This window comes from Amia ocellicauda, chromosome 15 (genome assembly GCF_036373705.1).
Source record: "Amia ocellicauda isolate fAmiCal2 chromosome 15, fAmiCal2.hap1, whole genome shotgun sequence".
In the NCBI taxonomy this organism is placed as follows: Eukaryota; Metazoa; Chordata; class Actinopteri; order Amiiformes; family Amiidae; genus Amia; species Amia ocellicauda.
In genome coordinates, this window is record NC_089864.1 from 19618143 (window position 1) to 19631828 (window position 13686).

Consider the following 13686-nt stretch of genomic DNA (forward strand, 5'->3'; position numbering starts at 1 on the left):
TTTTGTTTGGGAGAGGTCTTTCAAACAACTTTATTCAACCAAGTAACATTTGAACATTTGGATTTCTATTACAGAGCACAATTATGGCCTAACTAATACCTCCCAACCCTGTGTTGTGTGTGCCTATAGAAAAGTGTATAAATGTTACAGTTCATTATTTCAGAAAATAAATGTTTCAGACTTTACAAGCATGTTTTTTGTGTGTAAATGCTTTCTTTATTCTAAAAGGCATTCAGTATTACCTTTCAAAAATAATATTCTTCACATTATTATACATTTTATTATTACCCAAACTGTTGCATATTAATTACATTTTATTTTTACAATACAATATTAACATTGGTCATGAAATACAAGAGTGTGGCAAACTTAAAGATTCATCTTCATTTTTTTGGCATAAAAAAAAAAAAAAAAAAAAAAAAAAAAAAACACCCCAAAGATTTAGTAAAGCCGTCCAGTAGGCACACGAGGCAGGCAGATATAAGCCTGTGGGGTCCTACTGAGGTTAATGGGATTGGCATCCAGTCTGACATCCTCCAGGGATCTGCGAATGTAGTTGATATCTTTCAAATTGCAGAACGTGTCCTCATGCATCATCTGAATGTTGTTGTTCTGAAAAAGGACAAGTCAGGATAAGATGATGAAGGAAGCAGCATGGAGCTCAGAGAGGGTCTTTGTTTTAAAGTACGGGGAAAAGGAAAGGGGATTCTGATCATGCAGGGACTGAACTAGTTTTAGCAGTTTACCAATGCTGTCACACAAATTAACCTCTGATGACGATAGCTTGCCTATCAAACGTTACATATTTGACTTAATGTACTGTGAGTACACACCACAAATATACATAGTGTACTAATGGGAAAGTGCAATGTTTTTCTTTATATATAAACTTTACATTTGCACCTGATAAGGCTTTGAGTTTGAGTGACAGCGGGACAAGGTGCACCTTATCGACTCTTACTGTGAAATGTGTTAAATTAAATCAAAGTTTTTTTTTTCTAATAGCATTGATTATAAATATTGTGAAACAAACAACTAATTCATGTTTTATTCTACAGAAGGAGATAAAAAGTATATATTAAGCACAAGTATCAATCCTGAGGCCCACAAACAAGGCACATTGAAGCCTGAAGTCATTGGTTTAAGATACTTTGCATTTATTCTCATGTCCCTGGTTAAGAACTGTTGGTGGGGCAAAACCAAACATGTCCTCTGATCAGAGAAATACAAAATATGAAAAATGCTCACAAAATCGGGACACAAAACTGTAGGAGGTGTCACTCATTCGAGGAGTCTATAGTTTCCCTTCAAAAAATCTTGAAGAAGGCCCTAGTTCTTATAAATATATCTTTGCTTACTTGTTTGTTCATTTAATTAGGAGGTATTATACATGTGTATTAATTTCCTTTAAAAATACATAAAAAAAGAAGATGGATATCTATAGATCCCTTTGACATTAACAGATCTAATACTGGACTGATGGTGGAATGAGAGATCAGTCATTCTAAATGGGAATAAAAAAATGCTTGATATTCTTGATTAAGAGCAAACCTGCAGGTGAAGGGAGCGCAGGGTATGAGGCAGTGGCAGAGGAATGTGGTCCAGGCTGTTGTCAGTGACATACAGGTACAGCAGGTTATTCATATCCTAGGAAATGAAATGTGAAACTGTCAAATGCAAAACTAACAAATTAAGCTGTACACTTTCTCTTTCTAAATTTTTCTCCCCTCACTTTTATTGTTATTTTGTGGCTCTGGAACAAGGAATAATTTGTATCTTAGACATACAGTTGTAGTTGACAATATTTACACCCTTCATGTGAAATAATGTTGTTCAATAATATGCTTTATATAAATACATATTCTTCTTTAAACTATTATTTGTCTATGATATGTTCTCAGTTTGTTGAACTCTCATTCAGCTTGACGAAAATGAAATATTTAAGATAAATTAAGATGAAGAAGTGTGTACATTTTGGACTACACACTTGATACTTTACATAAAGCAATAAGAATGGGTGATAGACCTGGAAGCAAGTGGTAATTTAGACCAATTATTATGTGAAATGATGTCATTAGAATTTAGGACTTGACAAAATCAAAACTTTGTCCTACCTAAAAAGTACAACACGGTACACTATCATGGTTTAATTTATTGTTAGACGCCACTATAGTATTTATAAATCAAAATGGGATAGGGTACAACTTTGTAATTTGCAGTTCGTGGGTGGGTCAAGTTTTGATTTGGTGCAGCTCATAGTCTTATTTTTACATTGTTTGATAGCTCACTTTGAAAGCCTCGTTCTTGATTCCCTTGCCGCCCAGCTTGTTGTGGCTGACGTCGATCAGAGTCATGGTGTTTGGCAGCTCGGGCAGCTGGCGGATCTTGTTATCTCGCACCACCAACTCCTCCAGCTGAGGCAGGGACCTGAGGGCATCCTCATCGATCTCAGTGATTTGATTGCTGGTCACATCGATCCTCTTCAGTTTGTCTACAAAATAATAATACTATCACTCATCATGCTCTCATCAATCTATAAATAATATAAAACACTGAAGTTTAAGTTTTACTGTCAGATTGTGCAGTTAACAATAACACAATACCAGAAATCATTACAAGCAATAAATACAGATGCAAGGAATACACTCTGTTTAACAGTTCTGTAGGGGGGCGGTGGGCATACATACTCATCTCTGCAAAATCAGACTTGTGTATTTTCTTGATCTTGTTGTAGCGGGCATAGAAGTGGGTCGTCTCTTTTGGAAGAGGGGGAACTGTCTCGAGCTTCACATCATCACAGTAGACGGACCCTCCCAGGCAGGTGCACAGCAAGCAGGTAGGCAAATCTGAGGGGAAGAACAGTGACTTGAAACATACAGTCCTCAAAGATTCTCCCTGAGATATGTGTGTTTGTTTTTTAATTATTTTGTCTTATGGTTTTCAATGGAGGGAAAAAATAAAAAGGTTGGAATAATTATTTACTGTCCCTAGTACCTGACATGTTATGTACTTTACTCTTTACTTTGGCATGGTGTATAAATTCCTCTCAGTGAAATATTAGACAGGTGGGTTGTGTGGCAGGGTGTCCTACCTCCCTGTGCATCTGGTCCTAGCACCCCCGAGCCTCCGGTGCTCTGGACTGGGGTGTGGGGCTTGAGGGGGACCTCCTCATCCGGAAGCAGGGGTTCGCCCACCGGGGGAGTAAGGGTGCCAATCTCAATCTGTCAGGGGAGATGGCGTAGGTTGTGATGTACGTCTTCGGTGTCTCAGATCTTAGGCATGTTATTGTGCAAAACATCCACAAGAGAGCAGCAAGTGTAGCTTTACATGTTTGTCAACCTATTGCCTCTCTTTCTCCTGCATACATTTTCCAACTAGTTTAAATTATACATTGTATAGACAATAAAAAGTAAATATACATGCGTTAGTCAGCAAATAACAATTAAGCCAGAAAAGAGGCAAAGAGTTTGGATTAAATGTGTAAATGCTAAGGGAAATTACTTTCTCTCTCTCTCTCTCTCTCTCTCTCTCTCTCTCTCTCTCTCTCTATATATATATATATATATATATATATATATATATATATGTAACAATCTATGTTATATTTGTTTAATTAAAATGCAAACATAAAATTATATATATAGAATTATTTGCTATATTGACTGTAGATTCTGTCACTGACTAGCTAATTGTCATTACCTTACAGGTAAACTTAGTTCAACATGAAGGGAACCCAAGAAAAGAGATTTTGATTTCAACTTTGCAGTTTCATCTTAGAACACATGAGGTCGCTAGAAACCCACGTTAAACATTACATAACTCACAAGCTTGTAGTTGAGGATTTCAAACTCATTCTCCTATAACATTGATGTCCTTTATGTTAAAAATGGTCCTTGTGGAACCAAGACACACATGGTAATAACACACAATACCGTGTCCTGCAAAAAACAGATTGAGTGACTATATATTTAGTACTACAACATGGTATAATATGTATTTAAAAGTGTATGTAACTAAATATAGCTATACAAGTTGCATTTTATCTAACATTTAATTATTTTAAAAGCATATACATCTTGACTTCTTACTTTTAAAGCAGAATATAGTATTTACATGTTGATATATCACAGTTTGCATAAATAAGAAAATAAACTATATATGTTTATTTTGTTTGTTTGTTTGTTTTGTTTTATAATTTTAACGACTCTCTTAGTGTTCCCTTGAAAAACTGCCCAGCTATTATGTCATACCCTTGGATTTCATTTTGAAATGGAGTAGTGTGCACGTTTTCCATGCTATTATGAAGAAGCACGACATCAACACAGGCCGTTTCAGAACTCAAACTAAACCCTTTATACACCCCAAACATTTTTTTTAAGTTGAAATATAGGTCAGTTCAATCTGTATTTCATTTTTGGGTTGTTGGCAATATTCACACTGCCACCTTTTAATAATTGAAAGCAACACTGAAAAGGGCACCTAGTCTACTGCAGAGATATTCACTTCTGGTCCTGGAGGGCCACAGGCTCTTCTGGTTTTCATTCTACCTGAACATCTAAATACTTCAATGAATCTGTTGCCCTTTTTTAAGCAACATTGGCTTTTTGTACGCTATAAAATCTGTGCAACAGCCCATCTGGCTGAGGAATTAATTAAAGAAGAAATATTTAATAGGGTTTGCTCCTAAAAAAACAATTTGTTTTTACAGTATTCACCATGTTCTACTTGGTATAATTTCCCTCTATCATTTTCTTCCCCAGGGCTGTTAGAAAAGTAACATTATCTCTCAGTTGAAACCCAAGCTTTCAGTGCACTCTAGGGGAATACATGGAAGTGATTTAACACAGCTTCAGTTTGCTCTGGAGAAAAGAAAGATTGCAGACTGCTCACACCCTCATTGCACTTGATGAACCCAGCGCAATAGGAACAGGCTCAGCAAGGATAACAATAACACACTTTCTGCTATTATTTCATATTACCCATTCCCATTAAATCTTTTGTAACATAAACAAACAACTATTTATCATACAACTGTATTAATTGTCCTACCAATCAGTTGAAAATCATAATTTTAACTATTTATTTCCAAATCACAAGACTTCCATGGTCTAGGCATATTACTTTCATTACTTATGCACCCACTGTACCCCACATTCAGGCATACACAGTTGTAACACTATTATAAATATTATTATTATTAAATTACTACACAGTGAAAGTATCTAGCACAAAACATTTGCAGTGTAAATAGTAGCTTTCTGCTACCCAGGCATTGTTGTGTTTTATCTGCTGCACTTCATGCTTAGAATTGTTCTACATTCATATTACATTCACAATCATTTTTACAGGGTAGGGTTTTATAATCTGTGTATTCTTCCATTTTATGTACTTTACAAAATCATGATATTGTATTTTATAACAGTAAAATGAACATGGGTTTGTGGGTTCCTCAGAGAAGAATGCACATCAGGATTGCATTAGGATCTTGGCACAATCTATTTAGTAGAAAACTCAGTCCTGCTGCTCCTTGTTATGACAATCCAACTTCGTTTTTGCTGTATTCAAAAGCAATGGAAGTGATTGAAATCCTAAAGCCTAATCCTTTTACTTCCAAACCTGAATTGCAAAGCATTAATATAATTTCAAGATAGATCCACGCTGAAGAAAACTCGTGGCAGCGGATAAGTTTCTCCTAATTCAGTACTTTACATCTTTAGTTCTATACTTCAGCATACATTTTAAGTTTTGGCTAGGCTTGGTTGCACTTTGGATCTGCAGTTTGGCACTCCTTTGCATTCTTGGTATTCAAACAACAGGACAAGGGTGGATGAGCACTGAGACTAAACCATCCTTTCACCCTCTCAGTTGGTGGTCTTGAGATGTAATGCATTGGCCAACCAGTATGGGAAAGCTGGTTGACAGAACTGTACCCTTTGTGTGGGTACAGGATATAACTTCCAAGAGGAGTTTATCTGAGACACAGAACATCTATTACAAAGCACTCACACAAGAACACATAATAATTAAACCATTGCTTTCCAAGCATAAGTAAAGAGTAATCTGTCAGTGAGGCAAACATTTTTCTTTTCTTTTTCTGTTTGAAAGAAAGTCTGTGGCTTTGAAAGTCTTTAGAGAGACATTGCAACTTTAGTTGTTTTATGCAGCGAATTGCTATTCCACATTTTTGCAAATTTTGTGGAAGTGACAGAAATAATGTATCTGTTTGCAGATACACATTGTTTGGGAAAATTATGAGAAACATATACTATTTATTTGGGTGGAATCTTCATCTTGGGTGACTCTTTCAAACAATACAATTTAAAAATCCAAGCAACTATAAAAATGTGATTTGGGCCAAAATAATTGTACTGTTAAACACATATATTATCAAAAACAGACTTTTAAACCACTGACATGAATTGAAAATTAAGGTAATAATACGACAAATTCCCAATTCATTTTATAAGCATCCCTGCTCACCTACCTGAACCTACAAGATTTTATTTGGGTCAGAATATCTTGCTATGTATAGCAATAACATTTGTTTGGTACATGTTTGTATACATGTATCTATTTTGTTTTCATTTTTGTGCATGTCTTTATGATTTTATAGAACACTTTATTTAAGCTGATTCTCCACTATTTAATTACAGGTAGAACCTTCAAATACTAAATAAATGATATCTGTTGTGTACATCAGTAGAAAAGTCCACCTGCATATATGATAAATGCGATGGTTGTCACGCCTGTATCTGTCTTGGTATGAGTGGAAGACGGGAACAAATGTTGGATTTGTTATTTTTAAAATGATATTTGTATCTATTTATTTGTATGTATGTGTGTATGTATGTATGTATGTATGTATGTATGTATGTATGTATGTATGTATCATCATTTTGAAATCAGCTCTGGCTAGTGAAATAGACTTCAAGCAGGAAAGGTATCAAGGCAAAATAAATTGATATAGGTACATTTTGTAAGATCTTGGGGTTCGATTTATTCATCTTATAAAATATCACAAATAGATCCCCAGACACAGACCTCCCCCCACAATATCTGATTAGTTGATAAATAACTGTAATCATATAATGAAATACAAGTGCAAGTGCCAATCAGCCAATCAGACACTCCAGCCTGTAACTTATTAGAGGCAGGAGGGATGTTACCCTCACTGCCAAAAAGCCATTTTAACTGTGTTGGAAAAGTAGGGAGTTGGGAAGGTTGTATTGGGTGGGTTTATACTGTCACGTCATGTTTCAGTGACCGCTTCCAGTGTTATAAATACTGCATTTTCTATAAAAATGACAACAGTTTGGAAAGGTTCAAACACCTGTTCTACTTTTATCCTAGTTTAGCAATTTTTCAGAAACTTGTATTTTCATGAAAAGTAACATACTTCACTGTATTATGTAAAATCTAGCACAAAATAAAGTAATTATTATAAATACTTGTACAAACCAAGCATTTAACTGTGTATGCCTTTCTACAACAAAAACACCAATCTATTTCCAACTGGTACCAAATGTAAAAGGATAAGTGTCTTACTTGGGGTTCATCAATTGTAAGTTCATCCTCATATTCATAGATGTCTTGATCTTCAAAGTTCAGTTTTTCCAAATCTACATCATAGTTTGACGCGTCATATCTGCCTGGGGTCTGTCTCACTTGCCTTGATGGAGCAGCAACAATTGCCTTCACAATAAATAGACCCAGTACTAAATTCACAAAGGTCTTCATGATCCCAACCTAAATGGAAGAGAAAGGGTTTAGTTACAACAACATTTAATTATTAGGTTTATAAGCAGAAGTGGGAACACTTTTAATACCAAGATAATTTAGTATGAAGTTGTGTTAAGAATAGAATATACTGGCTTATTTCTTCCTCAGCTAGAACAAAACAAACAAACAAACAACAACAAAAAAGTGATGTCGGATTGAACAGTTGTCTTTCTAACCCTCAGTGACCTTCATTGCTCAATATAGGGAAGGCGTTCTAAATAAATCTGGCATTAACAACCAAGCAAACCTTACATGACTAATTCTTAGAGACTAACTATAAATACCACACTATCCTTTGTCAACATTTTATCATTGGCATAACAGGGCTATAAGTGTATAAAATGAGCCTGTTATGGTGACATCATTCACTCTGCACTTGGTTCAACCCCCTAGAGATATATCTGAGAGGGTGGTTCAAGACTGACCAGGCATCTAACTGCACATACTATATTATAAATATTAGGCCTTTTACTCTTTTTATTTTTATTGCAAGGATTTGTCAAATATCAGGTTATTCAATACGCATTTTTACAAGTCACTAAGTCAAATCCAGCAGAATTTATTCAACAAGTTGGGGGTTCTGAAAGGAACTTATGCTGAAAGAAAGGAATGGAATGGAATTTTGCCTGATGTTTCAAAACCTAATCAAGCAATTTCAACTCAAACTCCACCTTTGTAATCCTTCGTTACTTCAATATAGTATCGTAGTCAAGATACACTGCTGTTTCACTGTTTGGAACTTATGAGTGGTAACTCTGAAATAACTTTCCTAAATGTCCACGCATACATTTGACGAGAATTATTTACTCCTTAGAAAAATGAATTAACTGGGTTTGCAGCAGTATTTCAAGAATTCTGGGCCTCAAAAATGCAGCCTACATTTCTTGGAGATTATTTTCTTACTGTAAAAATGTGCTGAAAGAAAGTTGAGCCTGAAGGCTGACAGGGAGACCCGATAGCATAAATTCTGGACACTGAAGTACATCTGCAGCGTATGTAAATCCGGCAGACAGAAAGTAGGCAAACTGAATCGCTCAGCTCTGAAAGAAGGCTTTTATACAAACTGGTTTAGGCATGCACTTATGAAATTCCACTGGGGTTATAGGACAGAATGGCAGTCTGACTGCAACTGACTGATGTCTACAAATAAACGTTTTAGGATTTTTTTAAAGGAGAAAAAGGAGTTCAGATCCTCTAACACATAAACCTTTGACTAATTGATACAGTGAAGTGTAGTTACCTTGGGAAATAAATAGCAGTGCATAATAACATACAATTACCAGCTTATTTGCTGAAATAACACATTGAAGCAACAGTCTGGATCTGTGAATGATTAGACCGCTTTTGAGTTCATGATTTAGGTAGATGCTTCAAGTCTGTAGTTAAGTATACCTTATTCCTTACACTGATAGCCAGTTGGGGTATTGAGACTTGCCAACATGTTTCTGGGAATTTGGGCTTTATTGTTAACTGTTGATGACTTTGATTGCCCAGTGTCAGTTTCTCAAATTGCACATACTCAAATAAATTATAAAAGACAGAAAGGATGAAAATCAAAGTTTGTTAATAGTGTCTATACAATTAACCCTGTGCATTCTGTGGGGAGGGCATGAATAAGGCTGGCATGTTGTCTACATCTATGTTTTGTTTGGCTACAACCCTGGCATACCTCGGGTTTGCAGTTACTTCATAAAAAAGAGTATCATTGGTAGCCTCACTAAATAATACTCTTCCAATGAAATATGAATAATGTTTGTTAACGTACCTAAATGCTAATACAGATGCTAATTATACAACTAAAACTAATGATAGCATTAATAACAAAACAGCAGTAACACAAATTAACCAATTTGTCCAGGTTTAATTAAATACAGATGCAGTTTCTTAGAGCATCCTAAGACTACACTTCTCAGTACAAAGTACCATTACGACACATTACAATCAAGCAATACTCAGTACCTTTGTCATGTTTTGAAACACCAAAGCAACAACAAAATGGATTATTACTCACTTCTCTGGAAACGACAGTGATCCCAGAAAACAAAATAATAATACACAAACACACTTATATTAGTTAACCAATTTATGTCTGTATCAAAAAAATGAAAATGACAGAATTAAGGTCAATCATGTGACAAATGTCATTGAGCTATAGTTGATGCCAAATATAAAAAGAACCCCAAAGCTTTAAAAGGGTTAAAATGTTAGCCTGGATTAAGCCTTAGAAATATAATCAAGAAAACCAAAATGCTTACCTCTGCCTTCTACCTTCCCAAATGGTCCTGAGTTGTAAAACTGAGGAGCTCAGGGTATCTGGACCTGGCCAATGGCAAGGGGACTCAGTGGCTGTGGGAGGGTGGTATCACTTGTAGACCTGATATGTGCCCTACTGTGTGGAAGGAAAGACTGACACAGTGGAGGAGAAACTGTAGCTTTTTGGTCACTAAGCACCTTACAAATCTGAAATCAAATACAGAATAGCGGTTCCCAAATTCAAATAACAATAGCACCTTTTACTATGAATCATTTGATTATTCCAAGGTCTCTAACTGGAAGTAACTTATTACATATTTTCAATTTCATCTGAAAATCTTCAGGGCCCAAAGAACAATGGAGTCTCTGTACTGAACTCCTGACAGCATTCATTAGGACGGAAACCCCTTGCATGGTTAAGGTCTTCCTCCAGCAGCAGGCCAAGAGCTAGAATAATATCTGCTTGTGTTGCTCGAAGTGGTGAGGAAGTGGCAGTACAGCGTGTGTGTGCTAACTTTATCTTTATTCATATTTCTGGGCCAATTCGATTGCCATTCAAGGCAGTTCTTCAATGCAGTACAGAAGAAGTATTGCACAGATGTCCTGCGTGCCTTCATACCCCTGCTGGGTAAACTGAATGAGAAAGAGAAAAGGCAGGATTTCAAACTGATTACTGAGCTATGGTAACTTGATCAGGTGACATCTGATCAGGCTTTCACCAGGATATGTGAATGGAACTATTACAATGCATATACAAAACAAACAAACACAAAACTGAACAGCATTCATCAATATAAAAAGGTGTAATGATAACTTAAGGCTGAATTGCTGAATTTCAGTACTAAGGGCAGACCGAAGTAATTTTTTAGCTCAGGTTATTTTTCTTTATGCCATTATTTGTATTAATATTTGTATTCTTCTTCTTCTTATTATTATTTATAGTAGTAGTAGTTTCAGATACTATACAAATAGTGTTGTATAGTATTATTATTATTGTTTAAAACTGCTATAAGACCTTTCTCATTTTACCTCATTACTTCTACTGAAGTTTCATACACCTTTTACCAAAAGACATCTTGTAGTTGTGATAATTATGAACTTGAAGTATAAATGTTGTATTGGTTACAGTCTCTGGGTTTCCTTTTCCATTTAGGAATCATTAAACTGCCAGGTGACCGCAACATTGTCACCACCTTTATCTATGCTGAAAGTGCTGCATTTCTGACAGTGGTGGAAGAAACTGCATTTCTGATTAGTTCAGTAAATAGCAGTATTCAATTTCTGTCCAATCTATATCACCGCAGTAACTCTTCATCATCACACAGCTGTAGCACCTTTCCTGTCACGGAAGGTGCGCTCAGTTGTCTTCTCATTGCTGCCGTTTCCCAACTCCTAACTAGTTAGTGAACCTCGTAATGTCTCCTAAATATTGGTCGAGTTAGAAGTACTTTTCATTCTAAAGAATCTTTATGAATAGCTTTTACTCCTAAGACTAAAAGTAGGAGCAAACTGACATCATGCTCAGATATTTCAGGCACTTAGGACCGATTTTTCACTCTCAGACGCTTTATGAATATGGGCCCTGGTCTCCGCCCCAACCCTTGACCTGCCATCGCCCTGACAACACACTATTGTCCATCGTCCTGAGTACACACCTGCAAGGAATAAGTCCGTAGCCCTATTTAAACTCCTCCGCTTGCGCTTTTCATTGCACGATACCTGGAGGGAGGTGCAGGAGGGCGAGAGAGAGTTTGCATGAGCAATTGTAAGTATTCACTGGCTAACCAACCCATTTCTGAACCCAACACCGTACGACCAACCCTGAACTGGACACCGACTATGGCTCTTTCTCTAAACCCCATTTTTTTTTACTTCGTAAGCCAAATAGCGGCCCAAGGCTAGTGAGGGAGACAGATTACTGTGTAGTAAGCACCCGACCTAGGCTAGGCTTTCTGTTCTGTCTTGTCTTCTTCAAGGCGTCTCCACCGGCCCACACACCATCAACCCAGCATTCCTCCCAGAAAGTCAGCAAATTGAAATATATTGAAAGGAGTAGTTGTGATGCAAGACAAGCTTAACAACTTATAGAACAGTAAAATAAATAAATAAATAAATAAATAAAGCTCAAAAGTAAAAAAGCTATTCTTATATACTATTTCACAAAGGAAATGTGCCTAAAAGTGTTTTCAATAAAAGCTGATGACATTTACTATTTGTTTTTTCCATATGTAAGGTGCGGTGGTAAACAAAGGCAGGCCTACTGTATATTTAACTGTTACTGTGCTTTAAATCTTATTTGTTTCAATAGGTAGTCAAGCGTATGAACATAAGGTAATGATTTGCCATCATCTCCACTTCAAAAAGCTGGATCTCCAGAGAACACAACACCATTCTTCCAGTCGCATGTGGAGATTTATCGAGTCTGACAGTAGGAATGCAGCGAGGCAGAGGTGAGGCCTCAGGTGTACGTTTAGCCCATAAACACTCAGAATCCATTGAAGGGAAAGAGGTATGAGGCAGATTTAAAAGCTGTCACTTACAGATATCTGATTTCATATAGCCCTCAAGTAGTATACAATTTATTAGTAGTTGTCAGTGCTGGGTGGCATCGAGTTGGCCAGGGTTTCCTTAGCAATTGTAGCTGTATTGCTGTATCTAGCCAGGTATGTAGTGTTATCAGAGATGTTTCTGCCTTGGACTTCGAGTGTGAAATTAAGCAGATGCACCAATCTCGACATTGCACTATTCAGAGAATGCATGCGTGTTGTCTTCTCCTCTCCTGTGCCAGTTTGAGGGGTGAAGCAGTTAGTGGAGCTGATTAAGAATTTGTGGTTCCATATTGGGGAGGTGTAAAACAATGAAAATGTATTGAGGGGTGATTTGTGTAAGGTATATGTGGAATAATTAAATACATATACATACAGACTGTACATACATACATATTTCACTAATATGAAGGTATCCAAATAACTTACAGTGTACAAAAGTAAATTGGACTTTGACACTATAAATCTGAACACTAATGAATCTGTACATTCCAGGAAACATATAAATTACAAAGCAGCTGTCGTTTTTCTTTAATTCCATTACTCATGTATTTTGTTTGGAAAAAAATGTTAACCACAGCTTATGATGGAATTGTGGACCATCTGGAAAGAGAGGTAATATATACAATTAAGATATATTCACAATTTGTATATAATTATAATGTTAGTGATTTATATTGTACTCAAGGGAATATATGAGTGAATAAAAAGACCTAGGATATTTAGAAAATAGAGTAGATACATGTTGATAATATTAACCGTAAGGAATATTTATTTAATTATTTAAAAGGTAGATTCAATTAAATGAGATAAGATTTGAGGATAAATTATAAGAGAGTCATCAAATATGTTTCAGGCGAATGTGTTTTCTTTCACTGACATTTAAAAAAAAATAATCAAGACTGGTTAATAAATGGCGTTTATTATTATAATGACCAGATCACAGATGTCATTTCTGTGAAACACAAAAGTACAGACCCACCCTTGATATACATGTATATTTAGCTAATACAAATGAAATGAAATAAACTAAGCTATTTGAAACCCCCTCCCCATTTATTACAGAGCTGTTAAAATATTATTTTTATTTTATATATATATATATATA

General features: G+C 35.9%; 1 protein-coding gene across 2 annotated transcripts; it reads right to left on the reverse strand.

Moving 5' to 3' along the window:
* epyc (epiphycan) lies at positions 1-10223 on the reverse strand. Of its 2 annotated transcripts, none has more exons than XM_066723657.1 (7): positions 10035-10223; positions 7546-7746; positions 3092-3221; positions 2688-2846; positions 2289-2491; positions 1552-1647; positions 1-612 (listed from the first exon to the last, which is right to left on the reverse strand). In XM_066723657.1, exons 2-7 carry the CDS (start codon positions 7735-7737, stop codon positions 442-444), a joined length of 951 nt encoding a protein of 316 aa, XP_066579754.1. In that variant the 5' UTR covers positions 7738-7746; positions 10035-10223; the 3' UTR covers positions 1-441. The 2 variants fall into 2 exon arrangements, with proteins under 2 accessions (XP_066579754.1, XP_066579756.1); XM_066723659.1 differs by lacking the exon at positions 10035-10223 and adding an exon at positions 8683-8792.
* Between the last annotated feature and the right edge of the window lie 3463 nt (positions 10224-13686).